The 20042-nt window shown below is 46.3% G+C and overlaps 1 protein-coding gene across 2 annotated transcripts in view; it reads right to left on the minus strand.

Annotated features, from left to right (window-relative positions):
- ETS1 (ETS proto-oncogene 1, transcription factor) overlaps window positions 1-14881 on the minus strand; it is a 67526-nt gene extending 52645 nt beyond the window's left edge. The window contains exon 1 of one of the 2 annotated variants that reach the window (XM_007183367.2): window positions 14407-14881. In XM_007183367.2, the coding sequence (XP_007183429.1) occupies window positions 14407-14488 (82 nt within the window). In that variant the 5' untranslated portion in view covers window positions 14489-14881. The remainder of the gene's footprint in view (window positions 1-14406) is intronic. The other variant, XM_007183365.3, reaches the window with a different exon arrangement.
- Between the last annotated feature and the right edge of the window lie 5161 nt (window positions 14882-20042).

A 20042-nucleotide genomic window follows, 5' to 3' on the forward strand; every position in this document is an offset into this window, starting at 1 on the left:
GAAGGCATCTTCAGCTGCGAGGCGCTTTAGCGGAAGTCTGCTAGTACTGCGAGGGTCTACTGGGCATTGGCTGGGGGACAGAAGGGACACGGGGTGTGGAGAAGGAAGCAAGGCCAGTGGGCTTCTTCCGACCCGAGGCTCATTACCTTTAGGAGGGCGCCGAGCGGACTCACTGACCTGGCCCTTCCCAGCAGCAGGCTAACGTGGAGGGCAGCCTGAAGGAGGCGGCTCTACTCCAGGCCAGCTGCAGTGACAGGTCGGTCAGTCCCAGAAGAGAAGACGAGGACAATTAAAATAATTCTATATCCTGATAACGACAATTCCAAGAACCGGCCCTGTTGACCTGGCCAGGGCCTGAACATGATGCTTTTAAAGTCGGACCCATGACCTGAGGCCAAGCTCAAGTTTGGTAAGTGTGCGTGAGAGGAAGAAAACACCATCATTGGCCACAGGGACCGCTCCGGCCCACTTGGTTATAGGGGTGTCGAGTGGAAAATTTTCTGTAACCAGGTTCACAGTAACCACAGTCCTAACAACCACTGAAGTACCAACAGCGCTGTCAGCGAAGAGCATCTGTACAGAAGTGGCGGCCTACGAGACAGAAGGATAACACACCATTTACGAGGCCCTGTGTCAGTGGAAAAGTATCTTACGGGAATTATCTCAAATCCTTGCAAGAGCCCTGCAAGCTCTTTATGATTACCTCCATTGTAAAGATTAGACAAGGAAGGCTTGGGGAAGTTAAATACTTTGCCGAAGGGCAGATTAGCGAGAAGAAAATTCAAAGGCAGGGCTGTCTCACCTCCAAACCCTGCTCTTTCCAGGACAGGGCGGTGGCTGCAGGGAGAGACGTCATCACAGCCAGTGTCACGAATGAGAGGCTGTGGGATCCGCGGACAGAGAGACTTTCTACAGAGCCACCCAAAAACGGATCCCTCCCCTGTGACTATGAGGTCTCATCTACCGAATGGGAAGAGAATGCATCTGTATCTTAAGAAGATGCTAAGAAACATTTGGCATAAACACACCATCTGATGAATGTAAGAACCAAACTCCAATGACTAAAAAAGTGGACCGCATTTAGGCTCCATTAGAACAGGAATTTGGGGACTTCCCCGCTGGCTCAGCGGTTAAGAACCCGCCTGCCAATGCAGGGAACACGGGTTCGAGCCCTGGTCCGGGAAGATCCCACATGCTGCGGAGCAACTAAGCCCGTGAGCCACAATTACTGAGCCTGCGCTCTAGAGCCTGCAAGACACAACTACTGAACCTGCGTGCCACAACTACTGAAGCCTGTGCACACCTAGAGCCCGTGCTCCGCAACAAGAGAAGCCACCGCAGTGAGAAGCCCGCGCACCACAACGAAGCATAGCCCCCGCTCGCCTCAGCTAGAGAAAAGCCCGCGTGCAGCAACGAAGACCCAATGCAAACAAATAAATAAATAATTAATTTTAAAAAAAACCAAAAAACAGGAATTTGAAGAAGATTCTCAGATTCCTGGCTGGTCTGTGTGGGAGAAGCCTCCTGCGTATCTTGCACCAGCTTTTGGAAATTCAAATACTAATTCCTTGGAACTGGTTTGCCCATAAAGACACTGCGAGTGTTTTCTTACAAAGCAAGGCGGTCGGGGCCCCTGGAGACTGGACTCATCCTCGGTCGCCGCTCGTCGTCTGCAGCCGATGCCTGTGAGTAGCTCACGCTACCCCGACCCTGTGAGTCCAGCAGCAAGTCGCCGGGGCCCGATCTCATCTAAAACACGAAGCTGCTGTTTTGCTCATCCAGCACCCAAAACCCTCTGGAGACACTGCAGCCAGCCTGGACTTTCAAATTTCTCCCATCAGGCCACCCATCACAGGTGAGGGCATAGAAAAGCCACAAGGCTCCCCTAAGAGAGGCCTTCAGAAATCCAGAAATAAAGAGTTTTTTTTTTTTTTTTAAATCTCCAACTGAATCAGAGGCTAACTCCAATGTCTGCTCGTCAATCATGCAGACATTGATTCATTCCATGTGTGTGTTTATTTTTCTACAAACATTCCTGTTGCATCAAGTGGCCTCAAGGCCTAGACGTGTGCTTCTGAATATCCACTCCCTGGAGGATTCTCAAGAATGGGTGGAGCCCTTACTTCATTCCTCGATTTCCCAATCTGGAAAATGGAGCCAAAAGCACCAACGCTCTCTATGCATTAGTAAATTTAGGTACCTACGTTTCATGTGTCCACTTTGAATTTGAAAATGCACATGGAAATGATGGGAACTCTGTTTTTGGCTTCCGCTCTATTACACACCCCAGTGGTATATATTTATAGATATACTGGATGTTTTTCTTTCTTAGCCTGAGAATAATGAGGAGCCCAAAAGAGCACAGAAGGACGCACCAAGAATCAAAGCCTCTGATGAGAACGTTAGCAAATTTTCTCTCCAAACAGATTCTAAGTTGGTAGGACTTTGTAATTAGAAGGATCTAAGTTTAAATTTGTGACTTGAGAGTTCTATGGGTTTGGGAAAATTACTGGAGCCTTTCTGAGACTCAATTTCTTATCTTCGTAATGGGGGTTAAGACACCAACCTTGGTACAAACTCTTAGGTACGAAAAAAGCTACAAGGAGATATAATACAACACAGGGCATACAGCCAATATTTTATAATAACTATAAACGGACTATGACCTTGAAAAATTGTGAATCACTATGTTGCACACCTATCACTCATACAATATTGTACATCAACTCTACTTCAATAAAAACAATTTTTTAAATAAAAATTTAAAAACACTGAAAAAAATAAAACACCAACTTCATAGCGTTGTTTAAAGAATGTGATTATTTGTGTGAAGCACTTTGCAAAGTGCCTGGCACATAGTAGGTACTCCAGAACTATTAGTTTCACTTCTCTCATGCCTCCAAACTGAAGCACAGATATGTACAGAGACCAAAAACAAGCACCCAGCAGTTCTGGAGAATGTTTGATTTCCATTAGGAGGTAAGGAAGGTGTAAGATTGAACTCTTGATCTGATGTGAGATCAAGGATGCACTTTCTGCACACACACGCGATTCACCCTCACAGAGTTCCTAGGTATTCAGCATTGCCACTCTGTATCATATCTCCCAGTAATTAATAACACTCCTTATATCACAGATGCCCCCAGAGTTTTCTGTAAACGTGAGCTCATTAACGTTCCCACTCTCTCCAAGCAAAGGCAGCTCACTCACCAGGAACGCCCTTCTTCCAGAAGAATACGCAGCTGACGGAGGTGACAGGTGCCGCAGAGATGTGGCTAGAATCTGGCAGCTCAAAGTGAATCATGTATCCTGATTCTCATGCCAGGCGGCAAAAGGTAAAGGATGGGCACCTGTCTGGCTACCAACACAGAAAATGCTCAGACCAGGAAAAGGGAAGACCGAGGACTCCGCAGGCCTGACCAAAATGACTCAGAAGTGGAGGCCTGAACCCCATTTTGAAGAGGTGACACTTGGTAGCCACACTAAGATTTGCTTTACAAGACTAAGTGCTCCTGACAAGACTAAAGTTAGTGCCCGCATTCAAAAGTGCCAAACTTAAAACCTATTCTCCATTCTGGCTGCAATCAGGTGTACCGAGCTCTACACCCATCCCCACCTCCCCTTCCCCAATAATCCAGAAGCCCCCGAGGGCACTGCTGGCCATTTAGAATTAAACTCACTCCCGAGGAAACAGCCACATGCCAAGGGGCCACTTCTCCGTGTAACAACCTGTCATTTGGCTTTGGAATGCTCTGGCTTCCAGAATGACCAAAACAGGGGGAAGAAGACTTATTTTTATTGCTAAGGAACAACACATTGTATTAGGGGGATAATCTAATATAACTTTGCTAAACCCCAAGTGTATACACCTGGCGCATGGCGAATGCCCCCGCCCCAGATGGAAACTAACAGGGGAAAAAAATCACTCACCGAAAATGTAATTCTTGTACACCTCTCTGGCACAATTCCTTCCCATAGCATGCAGTGTGAGATGCAAAGTTTTTTGGTTTTTGTTTTACTTTTTATCCTGAAGTGCTCCTCTGGCTACCTGAAGTTCCTGCTCGTCATTAAGGTGGACCTCATTTGCTAACAAGGGTAAACTGAGGCTCAGAAGACCAAAGCAATGAGCATATATTTCAATATAAGGAAACGGGAGTTGGACAGGAATTCTTTTCAAAACTCTTTAGATTAAAAAAAAAAAAAAAAATGCATTTCTCAAAGTCCAAAGTCAGCCTACCCCAGAGGAAAACTGCATCTTTGTCTAGAAGCCTGTGGGGTAACTCACCTTTTTTTACTTCTTGAGAAAGAACTAACCTACCATCCTACTTAAAGTTTGGCCAGTGGTTTGGCATCATGGAAAGCTGTGCAAATTTTCCAGATCCCATATCATAGTGATTTGTGCAACCCACTCGAAGCTCAATAATTAGCCAACTGTCTACAAGGGACCGACTAACTATACACAGAAAATATGCAGGGAACTCAATCTCTAGCAAAAGAGCAGAGGATGCCTTGTTAACACTTCTACCTCAAGTTAATGTTTAGTAGCCATAGTAGTAATGTGAATGCACTATGTATTCATCCAATCAAGGAAATATTTAAAATGTGTGTGGCCGAATGGAAATGTCAAGGGGTTTGGAGAATTCCAGCTTCCTGTTCTAACTCTGCCACTTACTTACCAAGTTACCTTGGGGAAGGAACTTGGCATCACAAATGGGCATCAGTTTCCCTACCTGTAACATATTTGTAACTCAAGGGACCGTGAAGCTAAAAGGGGGAGTAAGTCACATGTCAAACTGCGAAATGCTACCAGATCACAACCAAGTAATAAGTGAAGTGGTAAACAGTAGGCACAAACAGACCTTCGTATTTCCCCGAAGTCAACAAATATCCAAATATTTCTGACAAGAGTGAGCTTTGGAGTGACCTACAGCTGGGCTTGAATCTAAACTCCGCTCACCCGCTGTGTGGCCTTGGGCACATTGTTTAACCTCGTGGTTTCTTCATCTGAGAGATGAGAATAATACTTAGCTAGTAGGGACAGGGGTAAAAGAATGAGGCTCTTGGCACATTCATAAGCTGGTATCCAATAACTAATAGAAAAGAAAAAAAACACACAGAAGAAAAAGGTAAAAACGAGATGAGAGATGCCTACACAATTACAGATAGATCAACTCTGCCCTCTTATCAGTGGCAGTTTTTCTTGTTCTTCCCCCAAATTGGCACGCTGATCTTAGGTCCCTGCTCCTGAAAGAAAAGGGCAACTGTGTCAGACCTTTCTCAAAACGTAGCAATAACATCAAGAACCTGACTTTCAGATAACAGCTGCGTGCGGGCGCCGTGCCTCCACTGCCGTAAATGCAGCCTTTGCAAGGCCGGCAGCCTGTGCTCACCACACCCCAGCACACACTCGCAGCTTCCTGGACCCGGGGAAACCAGAGCAGGTGGGATCTCCCGGCAGCCAGCACCTCCGGGAGGGCCAGACCCCATTCCCGAGCGCCCAGCAGCCAGGGGCCCGGCCCCTGCCTTGGTACAAACAAGAGGCACAGGCCTCACCAGGGTGGCTTTGAGCAGAACGCGTTCCAGCTGCAGGAGGGGCCTTTTATGCCCAGAGCAGCGCCCTGAGAAGGAGCGGCTGAAATGAAACAGCTCTGGCTCAGACCACACGCTCGGCTCTGAGGATGCAGCTGGGGCTGCTGGCTGCTTCACCTACCGGACCCCCAGCCTACACCTCCTTCCTCCAGAGCAGACCCCCCGCGCTGGAGCTGCTTTCCGCTGCAACCGTAGCAAAGGCTGATGGAAAAAGGAAGCTGTTTCATGGAAAGGGACCAAGAGGAAGGCATGACGCCTGGTCCAGCGTCACCCCAGGGACAATGTGTTTCTCCAAACGTAGGCAAGGCCTGTGACAATTCCTAACGCCTCTCCCCATGAAAGGTAATCTTCACAAATGTATTCAAAATCCTCCCAATGATGGAACTGTGATGAACAGGACGTGGGGACCGGGAGAAAAATATCCCCATTTTGCCTACCTCTTCAATGACATTGCATGCTCTCTCTAAGCCTTAATTATTTTAAATGCTATCTAGATTCATACACTATCAGCGTTAAGAGAAACCTTACAGGTCATCTTCTCCAGTGAGTTTATTTAACGATGAAGACCTGGAGGTTCAGAAAAAAGAAATGACTTGCCCAAGGTCACACAGACAAAGAGCTGCAAAGCCATGGCTAGAATCCAGGCCTCCTGGGTCTCCAGGCAACGATGGGTTCCCCGGAGTGGACACTCAGCTTCGCTTATACACAAAATGTATTCCTGCTAGGCTGATAGATGTCCCCTTATTAGTCCTGAATCCTCACTGCATTCCACGCATTTAATTAGTATTTCAATGATATAAGATAACCAATGCATAATGTATAGAAGTAAAAAAAAAAAAAAAACCTAGGCAGGGAATCTCAAATAGATAGGAAAAAGAAAAATAAATACTATAAGTATAGAAGTCAACACATGGAAACTCTTCCACTGAAAATGCCCTGTAGTGGATTTTCTGAAGGGTGTTTGAAAATCAGACTCAACCACACACTCTCATGAATTGTAAGTAATGATAGTGATTATCCCAGCACAAAACTCTAATTGCACAAAAATATCATTAATTGAGAGTAGGTATAGTACCCAGCACATAATAGGGGTTTCTAAATACATACTTCAAAAAACCATGTATCTACAAACACCCACCAGATTAGGAACCCCCTGGCCTAACCTAGATTCTTATTTTCCATTTGTACCCTGAAAATATGTACCTGATTGATTTTGTCATCTTCTCTGAGGTTTAACGCTTATTCTGATAAACTGATATAGAGGTTTTAACAACTAACAGTATGACTGATAGGTAAAGTAATGCTACCAAAAGAAAAAAAAAAAAATCACCTCTCTCATAAGCCTTTTCAATAACACTGCTGTGTCCTTAAAAATCTCCCTACTTTCAAAGGCAAAATTCATCCTGAGGTGCAAAACGCTCTCACATAGGTCCTGGTCTCACACTTCCAACTCTCTTCCCTTTCTACAATCAAGGTGTTTTTCTTCATATTTATGTAAGCCTTTCTTTCACTCCAAACTTTCAGCATTCTCCCCATGCTGTTCTCTCTAACTAAAATATTCCTCTCCCTGTTTTTAACCACATCTTCCAAATTTTTCTGAAATACCCATGGTCTCCCTGAAGCTGACCCAGGAAATTATTCTAACCTACAACTGTTGGAAGAAAGCGCCCAGCAGACACAGAAAATAGAATCATTGATCCCCCTGTACTTCCACAAGTTCAAATGATGCTCTCCTGCACTTTTACCCATGAAAGCACCTAGAGCACAAGGGTTAGTCCATCTGGGTTGCCCGGACCTGCCATACAGCCATGCAGGATGTCAAGTATTCAGAAATGATTACAGAGACAAAGAGTGGAAACAGATTACCCACCTGGCCACTTGGACTAGAATTCCTACCCAAGTGCAATGTTTGGTCCATATGGGGGTTTTTCCAAAAGTCTAGGAAATATCACTTAAATTCTTTGATCGTTTTTTTCACTATCTCCTCTCATTCTTTCATTAGTCCTTTCATACTTTCTAACTCCTCTCCTGTCACCTCTCTTCTTTTTTTTCTCTTCTTTTTTAGCCAAACGGGATGTTGCAGTTGAATCCACCATTCCATTCCCTTCCTCCTGTCCTAAAAAATTGAGGGCTTGCTGTTTTACTTTTCTTTTTGTTTTTACCCATTTTAATGGTACAAAAAAAAATTTTTTTTTGCCCCTTTTGATCACAACGTAAAACTTCTCATCTTGGATAAACATTAAAACAAAACAAAGGAAAAATGTCATTGTCTTCACGTGTGTAATGATGGCATTTCCCCCTACTCAAAAGTTCATTTTCACACACACACACCCTACACGCAGAGAGTTTACAGTTCCTCTGCAGAACTTTGCAAAGCAAAAATCGACAGCTTAGCATAGCTCCTCAAAGCTACCAAGAGGTTTCAAATGCTTAAAGTGAACTCGTTTGAGGTTGATTTTTAGTTGTTTCCCAGGTGCTGAGAAATATTATATTATGTGTCAAAAAACACATTTACAAATATAACTCATGCTTGGGGGAAACCACACTGAACTTGAATTTCTTCAAACTCTTAATTTGGTCCTTTTAGCTTACTCTGGATGGCCTAAGTACATATCATAAAGAATATTATTGTCCAAAATCAGTGTCTAAGTAGTGTGCACCCCACTTCCAGGGAGAGTCCTAGTCTATCTCTCATTGTGGTGTAATTATTAACAGCACCCATTACACTCTCAAAAGTGTCCCAGTTTGGGTGGTAAATTACAAGCACACACCATCAAGATCTGAAATCCAATACCCTAAAACTTTCCAATGCTACATTGGGTCTTAAAGCACCGTCTAGGTCAATATCTTACAATTCTGAGCCCGAACGAAATGCTACAGAAAAAGGACAATGGGGAAAAGGTGATGGGGCAGTAAGAAGCTACCTTTCCAGTGCCCAATGACAGGCCTGCCTCCAAGCAGCAGAAACTGAAAAGCACCTGAGAAATATGAAAAAGTTGGCCTAATAATCAATAAATATTTATGGCTCAAACAGCAATATTTTGAGTGTTTCTGTAAGCATGGCTCCCGCCAATGATATTGGATCTGCTGTAACCTACACTACAGACCAATTTCCTTCTGGATCTGCATAGAGACTATAAACTACCCAAGTGAAAGAAAAAGGTAACATAGATAGGCACAGAGCTTCAAGAAAAGTAGCCAAATAGCCTGTTTCTGCAATGTGAAAAACATCTACTGAAGTTCTGGAGAAAGAGCTCTTCAACCCAACTGAAAAATAAAAGCAAAACGGAGCTGTAGATACCTGACAAGGAAAAATGACAGATTTGGGGATTGCCTTCACATTCCTAACTCAGAGTTAAGAAGAGCTTAACAGCTGTAAGCAAAGGGTGGACCTAGAATACTGTGAACAGGGAGGCAAATCCCATCTGAGACTCTGTCTGAGCAGGGGGATGGGGCCCACACTTCATTCGGGAGCAGCCAGATAAAAACACGAGGACTGTGTGGTGAATATACAAATTCCTCTCTGTGATGACCATGGGACCCAAGGGTATTAACTGTTTGGAAAAAATGTTCCCCATAAGGCAGTGATAGAGGAACCAAGACCTCACCCATGGACCAGTCGCCAGGGAGTCTGTTGGTTTCCCTCTGAGCTGTGGGCCAGCGGGGGGCGGGGGGGGGGGGTGGTGGTGGCGTGGGCAGGTCTGCAGGTAGCACCCTGGGGCTCAGCTTCCCTCCTTGTGCCAGAACAGCTACACACAATGTGCCCTGACCCATGACATGGGCTTGAAAACCCTACATTTTAGGCAGGGAAAAAGATAAAACTTATTTGCTGTGCAGACAATAAAGGCAGGTACCTCTGGCCTCCTTGCAGGAAGGAAAATTAAATTACATCTGTACTAAGAAAACAAACTGCTGCTGATCTGTGTCTCTCGTCGCCCAGATTGCGAGTGAGATACATGCAGAGCTGTGTCCGTGACGAAAGAGGTAAATCAGGCCGAATGGGGAGGCTCTGGGAAGGATGTGACCTTGGAAGTGAACACAATCACATCCTCACCTGTGAGAGAACGAACTACATCTGGAAGATATTGGAAAAACAAGAAGCCTGGTTCTCTGCTTGGTGATCTCAGGCAAGCGTCGCTGGAACCCTCAAGCATCTTCTTAAAGCAACACACCTCGACTGCCAGCCCTGGAGGGAGCTCATGGGACAGACAGGCCCTAACCCCAAGCTCAGAGGAGTCGTGCAGGGCGGCAGGGGCCCCCTGCACCCCTCAACCCCCAAAGTACCGACCACCAGTGCCGCCTCGTTTCCCCTCTTTTAATTCCCCGAGTTCCTGTGAATAACACGGTGCTTTACATTAGGTATAAAATGCTCGCAACGCTCATCAGTTTATAAATTTCTACCAGTGCGGCCTAGAGCAAATTATGCATCTCTCAGAATATCCTCTTCCTCATCTGAACAATGGATATAATAATATGTTCCCGTACCCCAGAGTTAGTGGCGTGAAGTGGGAAAGAACCTGGCACATAATGCAGGTTCAATACGTGTTTCAGAAATATCCCTACAACTTGGGAATGGCAGGAATCTACCTTCATTGCAAGCTCAGGGAATGCCACCACAGCCATGGGTGATTCATTCCGCAAACCAGAGACGGCTATAATTATACTGTCGCTGTCGCCATTGTAGAGTTATCTGTGCTCTTTGCAATAGGGAGCCTCGCTTTCCTGAAAAAATCCTGACCTACACTAACCAGCTCTCGGTTTTGCAGAGATTTTGATGGAGCCCAGAGCAAGCTGGGCTCTGGGAGGTTGACCGCGGGCTGGTTTGTCTCCTAGGGGGAGGTGATCCCCCTACAGGGTGGTCTGGTCTCTTTAAGAAAGAAAAAAAGTTACACAGACAAAAAAACAGCAATACAAACCAACCAAAAATGCCAGGAATGCAAGCTCTGCCAAACAAATAAATAAATAAGATGTGAGATACTTTATAATAACTGGACATGATGCATTTCCCAACCCTGCATAACTGAAGAACTCTACATTTCCATCAACCCTGCAAATGCTCCCCGGCCCCTAGTCTTGGTGGCCTTCTGGCTCTGAGGCAGCGCTGACAATCTCCATCACCCACAGTAACTGACTGATCCCTGAGCCTGTAACTGACAGCCGGGCCCCGGAGATGCCCTGACACTCTGAGAGTCACCTGGCCCGCTGTTTGCTGCTGGGGCACAGAATGGAGCGTGAGATCGCAGTGAGGCAGGTGAAAAGGTTCTCTTTAACTTTTCTCTTCTTTCCCTCTCAAATAAGCGATTAGGGGAGGTGCATAGGCAGCTGTAGCCCCTATAAAACACTTCAAGGGCCCCTAAAAATTCTACAGCCGTCGTCATCTTGTGTTGTTATTACGGATCAGCACTGTTTTAAGATTTGCACACAGTAATAGATTTAATTCTCATATCAACCCTATGACGTAGAAGGATTATCGCGCTCATTTTACAGATGCAGGAGCTGGAGCACACAGAGAGATGAAGTAATTTGTCCAAAGTCACACAGCTAGTAAGTGGCAGAACTGAGATTCAAACCCAGACAGGCTGGCTACAGAGTCCCTGCTCGGAAATGCTGGGCTCATAGTCACTAATGGTGCGTGGTCCGTGGGGGTCTGGAAGCACAGTGAACAGGCGATCCTGAGAGCCCGGCAGCTCTGCCCTTCTTTCTTGTCTGCACAGATGAAGATACAAAGACTGACCAAAGGCACTGGGAGAGGGACGGAGCTTCTTCCTATTTCTAAGGGCAACACAGGTCCCCGAGGGATGGACATCCTTTCCTAGGGTAGGAGGGGGGCTGATCCTTTTTCATTCTTGTAAAAGCGCAAACAACCAGAATTAGAATTCCTGATCTTCCCTGGGCATTATGCTCACCTCACCAAGAAAGTGGAGTGGGAAAGGAGAGGAAAAATTAAGCGGCTGGGGAATGTATTTGCTTTGGCACCCAGCCTCCACCCCTTCTCAGCAAACTCCACACCAGGAGGGAACTCCATGGACACTCTATGGCTTTACTTGTTTTAACCTATTTAAGCTCTGAGAACCTGGCAATCATGTATTACAATCAAAATGATACATCCAACTTCACACCTACAAGGAAAATTCAATGCCAATGTTATTTCCAAGTATATGGTAATTTGGCACTTAAAGCTGTCAAAACTCCTGTGAGGTCTCAATCCAGAATCAAAGTGAATAAAGGTTCTTGATAAGGTCCTAGCCACTGAGTCTGGCAAATGACCCAGGCTCCTGCTGGGACACCCACCTCCCTCTTGCCTCTCTCCAGCCCTCATATATGGGGTGGGGGGGGGGGCGGGCAGGAGGGAGAAATCCTGGTTTAATTATGTAAACCAGGTAAGTTCCCAAAATAGTTGTCTCCACACATAAGAAACTAAACAACCCAAAGAATCATTCTGACAAATACTTGTCACAGCTGTAGACACAAAGCCACGCTATGAGAAGTTAAACTTTAAAAATGTCCTGTATGGTCTGATGGGCAAAGTAAATCCCCACTTTGCCAGTCAGTATCTTTTCCCACCAACAAAAGCAAGCAGCCCTGGTCAATGCTTCCTGCATCCTTGCACCTGCAAGTTTAAGTCTCAACTGAAGTTTCTCTGCTAAGCTTTACAGAGGTTAACTTGCAGTATTACTCAAGGCAACTGTACACTGAGATGGTAGAAACCGGGATGCATTTTACTTGAGCTGCTGGCTCACTAGACATTCTCAGGTAAGTAACTTACCTTCTCTGTGCCTCAACTTCCCTTTCTGGGGTATGAGTATAATATTCACGTATATGCTACTAAACCTCCAGAAAAAAATGAGCTCAAACTTAGTTGACAGCGCCGGAAATCAAATCTCATTACAATGAATGGCAGGAGACTGCCCAATTTCTTTGATCAGTTGAAATTTTCTTGTATTGAAGGTTGCTGACAGAATATTTTTGCAAAAGAAGGGCACTGTAAATTTGCTTATTATAATGGGTATGACTGCAGCATTAGGCCTCACTGTCCCCACTTTACAGATGGGAAAGCTAAGAATAGTTACTTGCTCAGGATTTCTTTTTATCAATAACCAACGAAACAGCATCATATACTTAAAACCTCTAATATTTACTAAATTACTCCCCCAAAATGCTTCCGCTGTTTACTGTGATCTAAAACATGTGTTGCTAGGGGCTCTTTTTCCTTCCCAGCATGCCAAATCCATTGTAGGTTCGTGGACTGACATATCGACACCATTTCCCAGACGACCAAATCTGTCTCTTCCCCATAAACACACATATAAACAAGCCATACTTCAGGAAAGGACCTATTGGTTGAGATTTATCTTTGCTGGGAACTATCCTTTCACTTCCTCTATAAATGGTCTGAATCAATTGCGACTAACAGAATTTATTCTGGCTACCTTGAACTCCCCCAAACCACCATCACAGCAGCATAATTTCTGAACTGTAGCTCTATGTGCCCGAAATGTCTCCGAGGTTCCAGGTCATCTCAGCATCCTTGTGACAACAAAACAGCCTTAGTCTTCCTGCACCTCCCAGGGAGCAAGCCTGGGCTTGAGTGTTAGGGGGTCTAAGAGGAGAAGACACCAGCCACTACCATGTCTTCATTAAGATTTCTGCAGGATCTCCAAATGACAAAACGTCAGCTTGGCTTGTGTTGAAAGTTTAAGCAGATTAAGAAAGGGTTAAAATAAGCAACTAATTATGGCGGAAGCAAAGAAGTGTTAACCATGGGGATCAGCCGCTGAACTTATTGATAATCCGATACAACAGGGCAGCACGTTACTGCGATTAATTTTTTTCCAAAAAGCACCACCTTCTCCCTACATCTTCTTATATACCTTTACCTCCAAAATAACGAATCTCTTAAGGATAGCTCGCAGTTCCCTATCCTACAAGAAAGCATCTTTTCTTCTCAAATTGCATTTACTCCAGAAATTCTGGAGTTCCAGCGTCCATTAAACTGCTTAGCACCAAAAACTGTGTCTAAGACAAAATGAAATTTCTGTCCTACCCTTTTCCTTTTCAAATCCTACAAATCCAAGAGTTGGATAACACACCAACCAAAGACCCAAAGTCACGTTTGGTGTTGGGAGGTTTTCCCTCTTCTAACAGATCTTTGGTACCAAGGGACAAATTTACGGCAGCTTAGAAAGATGGATCAAGTGAGTAACCTGCATGAACAGAATAGGGATGTTTCCTGGAGTTAAGATGATCATTTCAGCTCTGCTCCCATCTCCCTATCCTCACCCCAGAAAAGAGAGGCTAGATAGCAAAGGGACATGTGACAGGGGAGCTCAGGAAGGCAAGACATTTGAAAAAGTGCATGAAGCCCAGCCAGTTGACACCGTTTGGGCTCTTCCTACCCCAGGCCCTCCATCCGGCTCCAGGTCTGGGGGATGACTGCAGGGTCAGGGGATGATGTCCTCGGCGGCAGTGTCCACCCCCCTAACCTTAAGGAATAAGGCCAGAGGGTTCCCGCTCATTTGGGAAAATAAAAAAGCAGGAATGGGAGTGCTGGCCATTCTAAAAGCTTTTTCCCATTACTCACAAAAACACAGCTGTGAAAATAAATACCACCCCCCAAACAAGGGTCTCGGGCCACCAACAGTCCTCCTCTTCTTCCTCTCTACCTCTCTCCAGCTGCCACCAGCATCGCCTGCTCAGGCAGAAGCTCCGGCAGAAACGCACCACTGCCTGGAAGGGAAGAGCGAAGGGGGTAGAAGCGGAGGGGACCCCGGCCTCTGGCCGAGAGCTGGAGTGGGGGCTTCGGCAGTCACCACTCACCCGGGGATGGGAAAAGCTCCAGATCCACTTTTTCCGTCTTGATGATTGTGAGAGTCGGTTTGAGATCGACGGCCGCCTTCATGGTGCCAGGAGTGGGGGGACAGACGGCACTAGAGCAAGTTTGCTGTTATTCTTGTTGTTTCTCTTTTTAATGGGGATAAGTAACAAGGGACAGGGGACGGGGGGATCGGACCTTCTTCCCTAAAATCTCAAATTCCCGCTGACTTTCCCCGGCGCCCAGAAGGTGAGCGGCCGGAACTCTCTCCCGGGTAAGTTGGCACTTTGCGGGAAAGTGCGCGCGCCGGGTCCCCGCCTCGCCTGCGCCCCGCCGGCTACCTCCTAGTCCTGGCCCGGCTCCCTCCTCTCCGCGGGCAGCCGCCTGCGCTCGCCCTCGCCCTCGCTCTCCGGAGCCGACTCCCTCCCTCGCCCGCGCGCTCTCCCCTCCTCTTTGGGGCGTTACTCAAGGCGCCGAGCCCCGGCCGTGGGTCTGCGCGGCCGGCCCCCTCCCCCAGGATCTCCGCAGGGGGAGGCCGGGAGGGACGAGGGGCGGGCACGGCCGGGGGCGGGGCCCTGGACCCGCGGCCAATCGCCGGCGGCGGTCCAAACCGAAAGCAAGGCTGGGCGGAGCTCGGCGCCCGCCGCGCCCTCTGCCCCCCGGGCACGGCAGCCGGGCCGCAGAGGAGCCGCACGCGGAGCCAGGGGGTGCCCAGGCCAATGCGGCCCTTCGGGGAAGTGCGTCCGATTCTCCACGCATTCTTGAGGACTTGGTCACCCGCTCCCGCCCCGTCCCGGGAGCGGCATAGTTCTCCAAGTGCGTGTCTATCATTCATTCACAAAGACTGACACACAGGACGTGAGGCAGCGGCTGGAGGGGCATGCGTGCGAGCAAGCGCAGGGGGCTCCGAGCCAGTGTCCTCAAAGGGCTCTGGGAATACTGGACGCCAGCCGATTATGAGTCAGGGATCGGGACTGGATTGCTGGAGGAGCCTTCGATTTTTCAAGGGCCAACAAGTGTTACCGTTAAGAAATTAGTTAAAAATGACCTGCCCTTGATAAGGATCGAGCCCACGGCAGCCTTCTGGAGACCCAATACAAAGGCCCAACGTCGTCTTTATTACTGGGAGAGTCAGGAACAGGGCCCCCAAACTGGCATCCACTCCTGGGCTTCCTTAAGTTTCCAGTTTCCCTACAGCAGTGGTTGGGTGGCAGGGAGAACTATTATACTGTTCCTCTAATTATGTCACCATTGGCCAAAAGTTTTGTCTTTCCTTTCACAGATTCTCCTCTACTAGATAAAACTGACAACCCTCCTATCACCACCATCAAAAATGTGATGCACAGGCTCTGTGGTTTCGAATTTCTGGAGTACATCATTCGCAGCCATGACAGAATCCCAGTACACAGACCCCTTTTCCATTTGGGAAGCCCAGACACTTCAGACACCATAACATGATCCTGCATAATTAATGGTTTGCCACTGGCACACTGGTTATCATAAATGGAGAGAGTGGGTCTGAATTAACAAATCAAGCAGTAGACATAGAGGTGCAACCGTAGACACATATGTATAGCTGGAGCCAGGTACTGATAGCTATCTCTGATGAACTAAAAGATTAAACATAAATTTTTCTGGGGCTTCCCTGGTGGCGCAGTGGTTAAGAATCACCTGCCAATGCAGGGGACACGGGTTCGAGCCCTGGTCCGGGAAGATCCCACATGCTGCTGAGCAACTAAGTCCATGAGCCACAACTACTGAGCCTGTGCTCTACAGCCTGCGAGCCACGACTACTGAGCCCATGTGCCACAACTACTGAAGCCCACAAGCCTAGAGTCTGTGCTCCGCAACAAGAGAAGCCATCGCAATGAGAAGCCCGTGCACCGCGATGAAGAGTAGCCCCTGCTCGCCGCAACCAGAGAAAAGCCCCTGCGCAGCAACGAAGACCCAACGCAGCCAGAAATAAAGTAAATAAAATTTTTTAAAAAACATAAATCTTTCTGAACAACCTCAGAGAAAGCTATTTTTAATACTGTTTCCTGATTTCTAAGCATATGTTGAGCTCCCACCACTTGGCTGTAACTGTAACCTCAAGCTCTGATAAGTTTTAACACACCTGCTTACCTTCATCTAATTCCAGTTCTGTCCCCTTGAAGTATTAGTAACTTACAGGTTTCCCACAGCCAAGGAGGGAAGGAGCCAAGAACAGGAGATAAATCTCAAATCTCAGGCTCCTGGTTCAAACTGCAGATTACACTAGTCTTCTAGTGACCAGAGGGAAGTATTTGTATGTGATAATCCTAATTGTCGAAGGAATGTTGTCATCCAGCTGTGTTTCCAAAAGGTATCAAAAAACAATGCTGGCCCCCAGATGACAAGAACAGACCCTTCTGATCCTGGGAAAAGCTGAGGGAAACAACGCATGAATGAATTGTGCATTTACACATTCAAATGAGCAGCAAAGAAAAGGATCATGAACCAATCCTGCCTTACCCGCTGTGAATACATCAGCAAAAGAACTGTGCAAATCAGGAGTTGCTTTGGGGAGTTCTGTTTTATTGATGTTATGTTAAGGAAATAATGGTATTTTTTTTTTTAATCCAGGTGTGAGTGCTCTATTTCAAACGCAGCTTCCTCGGAGCAAGTCCTGTCTCTCTCCCTCAGTCGTTTCTCAGCTTTCTTTCCCAGGCTAGCCTAAACACGGCTCCTGCCTCCCTCACCCCCAAACTAGGCCCGCCATGATGAATCTGAAAACACTGTCTACTTCAGCAATGGGGGAATTTATTCCTTCAGTTCTTCAATGATGACAGCTCAACTTGTCAATCATCCTTTCTAACCCCGTCCTGAAGCACAGAAGCTTGAAAGGTTTGACTGTGCAAATCAGGGAGTGGGGTTTGGAAGATAGCCAGAGGCTACCACAGACTTCCAGGAAAGTTACTCCTGCAGGAGGCCAATTGTGAGTATTGATGTTATCAGAAGTTATGCATCTTACCTCGGATCTGGTGGAAACAAGGAGCACTTAATATGGACAAGTTAAAGTATTTTTACATATTTGGGATACTAATGATCTGATCAGGCCTGCGATGATCCCACTTGATTAATCTGATCAGTTTTGATCAATGAAGTTTTTATTCTCTCTAGGACACAAGTAGGTTTTTCTAAATGTTCCTATGAACTTTAGATGATATTTCTATCTTACCGTATCCTAAAAAAACAGTGCCTTGCCCGGTGCCTGACACATTGCAGATGCTCAATCAATATGTGTTGAATGGTGAGCTATCACCTTCCTGGTCACTAGGGGCTTTTACTTTGCTACCATCGCTGTCCAATTCAAAGGTTAAGTGAGTTTGATATGCCAGCGCTTGTGAAAATGAGCTAAACAATGTCAGCCGCTCTGCCTCTAGGTCTGGCCTTGGCCGACCAGAAGCTCTGTTCCCCAGCACGCCTGTGCGCTGGGTTTCATTTGCGCCTCAGTTTCCCCACTAACAAGACAAGATCAGCAGAGCTTTGCCTGCCATCCCCTTGGGCACGTTGTTTCAAGACTATATCTAATTTTTAAGGCACTCAAGAAAAATCAACCAAGGGACAACTTTTTGTTTTTGCTGGTAATGCATCAGTCTGCTCCTCCAGTACTTGGGAGAAACCAGAATTGTATTTTCAAATATTCCCAAGACTTGGGAATCACACCCAGCAAGGGCTAAATTCCTTAAACTAGAAGCCTCATGTCAAAGGGGTTAAAAGAAGACAGCAGGAGTTGAGGGACAGGGGTGTGAAGTTAGACGTTAATGACATCAAGAAAACAGTCACATTTTTTATAAGAATTCCCTCAAAAACACAGAGTGTGTAAAAAACATAAACTGTCTCTTTTATGCTCCTCCCTCAACTCCTGCTCCGACCTCAGTAAAAAAGAAATATAAAAATACACCTAATTATAAACAATCCTGAAAGACAGACTCTCCTCCTCCAGAAGCGTGCTAGAATAAGTTACTTTTCTATTTCCCACATCTTGACCGTCAACAAGCCGAAGAATCTCTGAGTTTTGAGCTAAAATATGCTTTATTAGAGGTAGGTGCAAAAACATTCAGACCACTAACGGCTGATCCAGAGCAAGTTTATGACTCACAGATGTTGATTTACTGGCTTAAATGTAAGACTGAAAAGAAAAGAAAAAAAAAAAAAGTCCTCGATTAACAACCTGCCCGCTTTGCATTTGTGGTTATTTTTCTCTGAGAAAAAAAGCAGCAGTCCCCCATCGCACACAGAAACAGGCTTCTAAAGCTTCACTCTAAAGCAAGTGGCTTCTGTGTGATAAGTTGAGTCACTGAAAAGCACCCTGGGGGGAGAAAGATGCCTGGGGCTTAGATATCTACCTAAGCTATGGAGCTGCCATAAAATGGAAAATTGGAGAAAATGAAAAGAACTCTCTTAATTAAACTCTGATGCCAAAAGGCCTTAGGGTCAGTTCAGGAACCCAAGCGGGGGATCGGAGCTGCTGTCGCCCGACTGCAGGCTGGCTCTGTGACCTCACCAAAGCCACTTAACCTTTTTGTGTCACAACCTCATCTCTGTTTCAGGGAATAAAATCACCCCTGGCTCTCCCCGGACCGTGTAATACAGACTCATTAACTATTGTTTAGAAGGTACAATAAACAATGAGCGATAAGTAAGGAGGGAAGCCAGGGAGGAGAGGGTGGGCGGGGAGAGGGGAGGACCGAGGGCCTCTTTGCCCTGGGAAAGTTCTCCAGGATAAAACCAAGATGAGCGTGAGTAGCGTAGGCTCTGGAATAAGGCTCAGATTCAAATTCCAGCTCTACCCACTAGGCAGCTGAATTACTACGCAGAAGTCATTTAAACAATCCTAAACCTCAGTCCCTCCCTGCTTAAAGTAGGGTCCTTTGGAGGATTAAATGAGATAGTGCATGCAAAGCATTTAGCACAGTGTCTAGGTCAGAAGAGGAGCTCAAAGTTAAATCACTGTTACTGGGGCTTCCCTGGTGGCGCAGTAGTTGAGAATCTGCCTGCTAATGCAGGGGACACGGGTTCGAGCCCTGGTCTGGGAGGATCCCACATGCCGTGGAGCAGCTAGGCCCGTGAGCCACAACTACTGAGCCTGCGCGTCTGGAGCCTGTGCTCCGCAACAAGAGAGGCCACGGTAGTGAGAGGCCCGCACACCGCGATGAAGAGTGGCCCCTGCTTGCCGCAACTAGAGAAAGCCCTCGCACAGAAATGAAGACCCAACACAGCCCAAAAAATTAATTAATTAATTAATTTTTTTTAAAAAAGAGCACCTATTTATTAAAAAAAAAAAATCACTGTTACTGCTATTAGGAGCCAGTAGACCATAGGCTGTAGGAGGAACCACATAAAAATCTTCTGCATGGTCATCCCCTTTACAGAGTAACGTGGGCCCCCTATTCACCTGAACTGTCTTATGGAGAGATAAGGGGAATGATCATATCTAATTGAAAAAAATCTCTCCAAGCCCCTCCCCTCAGTTCCTGATTTGGGAACCTGCCCAGCTTCGCCTCAGTTGAGAAATTCCAGCACTACCTGGTTAGGAGAGAAAACTGCAGACTTTTATTTAAGAGTCACCGAAAAGTTGTATTTCAAATTCAGAAGGAAGATCACATTTGTGGTGACA

Source organism: Balaenoptera acutorostrata, chromosome 9, assembly GCF_949987535.1.
Source record: "Balaenoptera acutorostrata chromosome 9, mBalAcu1.1, whole genome shotgun sequence".
Lineage (NCBI taxonomy): Eukaryota > Metazoa > Chordata > Mammalia > Artiodactyla > Balaenopteridae > Balaenoptera > Balaenoptera acutorostrata.